The following is a 6,000-nucleotide window of genomic DNA, read 5'->3' as shown; positions in this document are numbered from 1 at the left end:
AACTCATCAAGATGCTAAACAACCAAGGAAGAATTGATGCTAAACAACCAATACAGCTGCCAAGTAATCACCAACAAGCACCAAGATGCTAAACATACATAGTACAGCCTACGTTTGGATTCAAGTAACATCACCAAAATCAGAAGTATCATATACAACATCACCAACAGGACACTATGATGTTCTCACATTTACACCAGATCCCAACACATACTATAATAACATTAACTAATTCTACATTTACACAAAAATGCCCATTTGCTCATATCAATTAATCTAGTTGTGATCTATCCAATCCATGCTTTTCAAGTTGTGATCCATCGAACCCATGCTGTACAGGTTGTGATTCATCCAACCCAAACTGTATCTGTAAAGATTTGTACGCAGAATGTTGAAAGTGAAACTGTCAGAAAGTGAAAAGTGCAAAACTGAAATTATTAAGTGAAAATTTTGAAATTATTACACTTTCTTGACTTTCGATCACTGTTCCCTAGGGATGGGTTCTACTATTGTCAAAAATCGAGCTGTCTCGAACAGGCTGTTGATGATTAACAAAATGACATATTATTATTTTTTTTTTGCATTTACTTCTTCCATAGGCAAACTTAAATATAACAAAATAATTAACAATTAATATACCTACAGTTGTCTAGGGCTGGTGATATCTACATCTGATGGGCGAAATAAATTTCTACACACGTTCGGGAGTGGTGTATCTCCTTCATCTCGCTAATGTACATAACTATGTAATTACGTTATAAAGCTAATATACATAACCATGTATATATCTAATACCATTAATATTAAGACATGCACCTGTTTACGTTTCCCTTTGACTGGTGCTTTTTTTTGCTTGACTTTAACCTTCCGCATGTCTTTCTCCATTCTGGATGCTCTCCTTAGAGATGGAGGTCTTCTTTTCCCACGCACAACATTTGGACTTAGTACAGGTTTTGAACTACCACCAGCATTTGTGTCCAGTGTCGTAAAACTAGCATTCGAACCTGCCAGGGGCATAGAATTGTTAAATATGACATACTATCAAGAACTACTTAAAATAAATAAACTGCAAAAATTCGCATACGAACCTGTTTGGGTCATAGATGGGGGGTGTTGATTCTCACCGTACAAGTCAATCATTGAATATAACTTTTTTTTTGCATCTTCAAACTGCTCATTGGAACCCGCTGCATAAGTTTCCATCTGATAACATATATTCAGTAAACTTGAATATCTATTACCATCTGGCCTTTGATCTCCAGCATCGTAGCTACTGTGGATTAACGTGTATCTCCTCTTGATGTCCTTCCTCCATCGATCTAAAATGTACCGGTCTGGCAATAACTTTATACCGTTAGCTTTGAAGATGGCTAAAATATGCCTACACAATATCCCCCTCATCTCGAATAACCCACATGAACACTTTCCATCGCAGTCTTCCACATTGAAGTTAACTGTATAGGACACAAGCTTAGTGAACTCTTCAACACGAACTTCATCTTCTGCCAGATATGTTTTCATTACACCATCCTCACTGAGTAGACATGGATCCATATCAAGCACACCCATTACTTACTGCTAGACTTCCCTAAATTTAGCATTCGTGTACAACTCTTGAAATCTCTTTTCAATTAGAGATCTAGATATACAGGGAATGGTGAAGCTAAATGTGTGGAAGTCTGCATTGTTTTCATTTTCAATTTTCTTCCTCAGCGCACTGTCAAACTAGTCGACAAACTCCTTCAAGTTTGTTCTCGCATGAACATAACCATCAAAAAAAGTATTCATACTTTCACTGCGCTGGGTTGTACTCATTCCAGCCCAGAAGTGCTCTTTTAAGAATACTGGTACCCAATGCTGACGCTCATCATATAAACTTTTCAACCAGACATTCTCATGTAAATCGTATGTGTTAAGTAACCCATCCCAACATTTCTCAAACTCCTCAATTGTTTGAGTGTCGTACACACATTTCATTAGGTGACTTTTTAGTCCACTTTTGTAGGCAGCATATGACCCAAGCTTCTCGGGAACTTTCTTCAATATATGCCATAAACAGAATCTATGCCGACTTTCTGGAAAGACATTAGCAATTGCATTTTTCATTGCTCTATCTTGATCAGTAATAATAACTTTTTGAGGTATACCATCCATACACTGCAACCATGTCTAGAATAACCATGTAAAGGTCTCTGTATCCTCACTTGAAATCAACCCCGCTCCCAAAAGAATGGATTGTTTGTGGTGGTTTACACAACAAATGGTGCAAACGGCATCCCATATATATTCGTGAGGTATGTGGTGTCGAATGTGACGACATCACCAAAATACTGGTAGGCCACCCTACTGCGTGGATCTGCCCAAAATACATTCTTTAGCCTCCCATCATCACTTAAGTCCATCGATGCAAAAAAAACCATTATTCTTGTACTGCATCCTCATAAAATAATCTCAAAGTGCTCCAGCACCACCTGCACCAAGTCGTAGATGACGTGCCTTGTCTATATAATTGCGACAATCATTTTCCAAAAACGGGAGGTTCTCGAAGCCACCGGCACCAACGACAAGAAATCCGAAACTCTTATTCATCCGGATCCCAGCCAAGTCGTTTGTATCTAGGACTTTTTTTACAGTCTCACTCACTTCTCTGTTACAACGAAAGAAACGAGATTTCTTTGGACTGAGGCCGTGATTATGTGTATTATGGACTGTTGTCAACCGCATCTTTCCATCAACCTTTAAGGCATTAATCATTGCCTTATAATCCGTCTTTCCTGTCGGGCGTGGTGTTGCGACGTTCAAACTCTTAATCATGGCCTTCCCTCCACGGGCACAACCAAGAGTGACATATCTGATACTTTGATCATCTCCCCTCTCACTCCTTTGTGTCATCACCCAAAACCCGCATTTCTTAGCATAATCCTTATAATAAATATGTAAATCTTCAAAAGAATTGAATTCCATCCCCGACCTTGGCTCCTCAATTATATCATCACCATCCGTTTGCACTAACTGTGGTGAACCAGTAGTGTAATCATCGGTTTCTCGTGATTCGGATCTATCCTCTTTACTTTCTTCATCAACAATTGAGTTTGTACATGGCACTTCAGTTTCCCTACAATCTGGTTTATCCTCTAAACAATCCCTTGCGCTTGTTGTGGAGCTTGTAGCGATGTGAGGAGTCGGAGGTCCAATCCCATATTGAAATGGGTAACCAACATTCTACTTAAAAAAAAATTACAAGAGCAATTAAACTCTAAAAAACCCCCACATAACAAACAAGAAGACCTTGAAAACCACCTGAATGTTACTGGGATATTGGCTGCCATTTGGATATGGCAGAAAAGTTGGTGACCATGTAGGCACTGGTCCATGGTAACTGTGCATGTGATTTGGAAAGTTGGCTAAACTCGTTTGAGGGATGTCTTAACATAAAAATAATAATGATAATTAGGATGAGAAACATTGAGTAGACCATTTCCAATAAGTTTTTTGAAGTATGAAATAACATACTGAGGTAGGGGTGTTTGAGCGAGATAGTGTTAGCGGATTTGAGTGTTCTTCCCCTTTTCCAATGCCCTGTACACATTGTTCAATATCCAAAGTCAGTCTTTGAGAAGAATACTAAGTGAACAAACAAGTGGAATGTCTTGAGCATGCATTTTTCATTAATCATACCAGACAATAATAATTATAGCTTTGCAATAAGGTATCAAAACTACAACTTTTGACTGCTAGGGTCCAAACAAATGTTTCTTGTATATAGAAATCAAAGACCAAGTTTCAAGCCCCAATTCCACAACATTGTAAATTTGTATTTAGAGAGGCAGTCAATAATTTCTAAAAATAGGATACCATTAGCACCTCCTTTAAACAAAGATTGAAACTCTCATATCTTAAAAACATAACGCAACAGTCCACAAAGAGTCCCTAAAACGCTAATATAAAAATAACTAAATTAGATACAAGCTTCATCTGATCAAAGCACAACTCTATAATGAAAATTGTGAGAATGGTAACTAGAACGAAAAATTAGACTACAAATGACTGCATCCATAACTTAGAGGTAGCAATTAATTAAAATTGGATTGAGAACTCAGCAGAAACAAGTTCGAATATTATGCATATTTTTTTTTTTTTACTCAGAAACATGAATTTCATTCACATGAGTATGCATTTCTAAGGCATAAACACATGAACACGGAGCTGGGTTTCCAAACACACACAGTAAGAGGTGCTTTACCATTGTACGCGTTCCAGTTGATATCCACCGTGCTAGACCAGTTCACCTCACAGCTCCATTTGAAGACCACGAAATCCCAAAGCTTTCGAGAGAGAGTCGATTTGAAGCCGAAAACTGTTAGACCTCCTTAACTCCTGCAAACAAACAACACAAAAATGTAAGAGCAAACCCAAGAAGATGAAGAATGTGCGAGAAAGACACCCACGCCGAGCAAACCCAGGAAGATGAAGAACGGCCGAGCAAACCTAGGAAGATGAAGAACGTGCGACAAAGAGCACGCCAAAAATCACCCACGCCGAAGACAATGCAAGCTTACGATCTGAAGGAAAAACACCAGCCGAAGATCTCTGTATCGACGTCGAGCACCAAAGCGGGAATCTCTTCACACCAGCCGAAGACGAGAGAGGTCGAGCGGGAATCCAAAACAAAAGAGAAATGAAAGTAGAGGTTGTTCTGTTTTCTCAAAAAAAAAATTTTTAAATTAGCTGACGTGGCATAATACCACGTCAATTGTTTACTCGCCGCTTGCATTCGGCGACTGTACCGAGAAGAAGTGATTATTTTTCCTTTTATTTATGTCACTTGACCCCACTGTCAATCTGACAGCAAGGATTGTGGAATGAGTGCCAGTACTTTGGACGGTAGTTTATTAAAAACAAATAAATATATATATTTATATATTATTCAAAAAGAGTAAGGCTAAGGCTTCGTTTGGTTACCTAACTCATCTCAACTCATTTCAACTCATCTCAATTCATCATTACAACTTTTTCAAATTTCAAAATAAAATATAATAAACAATTCAACTTTTTTAAATTCTAAAATAATAATAATATTAAAAAATAATATTCTAATAATATTTTATCATCTCAACTCAACTCAACTCAACTCAACTCACTTCAACATCTAAACACAACCTATCTAAAATGGAAGCTTTTTCTTTTTCTCTTCTGTTTCTGTAAAGCGAGAAGTGGAAAATGAAAAGCTGGCGGATTTTTTTATTTTTTATTTTAAATAGCCGAGGACACATGTTGATGAGTGACCCTCTTCAAAATTTATTAAAAACTCTCGCTTGAAGTGCCAGTCTAGCATACCTAAAGAACTAACAATACACCATATCTAAAATGGGCTTATTAGTTTTCTTATAAATAACTTCACAAAACCAATCCACCCTTTTTTTCAGCTCATTGTACTTGGTAACAAGAAAATGATCTTGAGTTAGTACAGGCACAAAAAAAATTACCAATATCAAAGACAAAAAGTACCTTGCAATGGAGGTTGTCCACTTAAGCTTGACTTGGTCATAAACTCTCTAAAAATGCTATGACATCTATTTAATCTGTTATATATACTTAAACTTTTATTTATAAGATTTATTTTATTTAATCGTGTAATAGGGTCCAGTTTGGTCAGTTCATTCAGTCCGATTTGGTCCATGAATTTTTTTCCCTCTTTTTTCTTTTTTTTTTTGACAGAAAAATTAATAAAAAAACTAATTAAATTAATAAAATTAAAATTAAGTGATCTCTTTAACATCTTATTTATGGTTAATGAATATTAAATAATTTCATTTTATATATATATGATCAATGGTGATTCCTTGAATGAAAATTACATAATTAACTTATACAACTACTATATAAAGTAATATATTATATAATATATATATATATACACATTCGGTCGGGCTCGATCCGGTCCAGTCCAATTCAAAAAAACTATACCCCGAGACCGACCAATAAGACTATCAATCCGAT

General features: G+C 36.5%; 1 protein-coding gene across 1 annotated transcript; it reads right to left on the bottom strand.

Moving 5' to 3' along the window:
- Positions 1-271: 271 nt before the first annotated feature.
- LOC109021843 (protein FAR-RED IMPAIRED RESPONSE 1-like) lies at positions 272-1,569 on the bottom strand. Its single transcript, XM_035690039.1, has 3 exons — positions 1,089-1,569; positions 817-1,004; positions 272-367 (listed from the first exon to the last, which is right to left on the bottom strand). The coding sequence occupies exons 1-3, from the start codon at positions 1,567-1,569 to the stop codon at positions 272-274; spliced, it is 765 nt and encodes a 254-aa protein (XP_035545932.1).
- Between the last annotated feature and the right edge of the window lie 4,431 nt (positions 1,570-6,000).

The sequence above is a fragment of the Juglans regia genome, chromosome 5, assembly GCF_001411555.2.
Source record: "Juglans regia cultivar Chandler chromosome 5, Walnut 2.0, whole genome shotgun sequence".
Taxonomy (NCBI): Eukaryota; Viridiplantae; Streptophyta; class Magnoliopsida; order Fagales; family Juglandaceae; genus Juglans; species Juglans regia.
The sequence above is the reverse complement of the archived record's forward strand: the minus strand, read 5'-3'. Positions and strand labels throughout refer to the sequence as shown.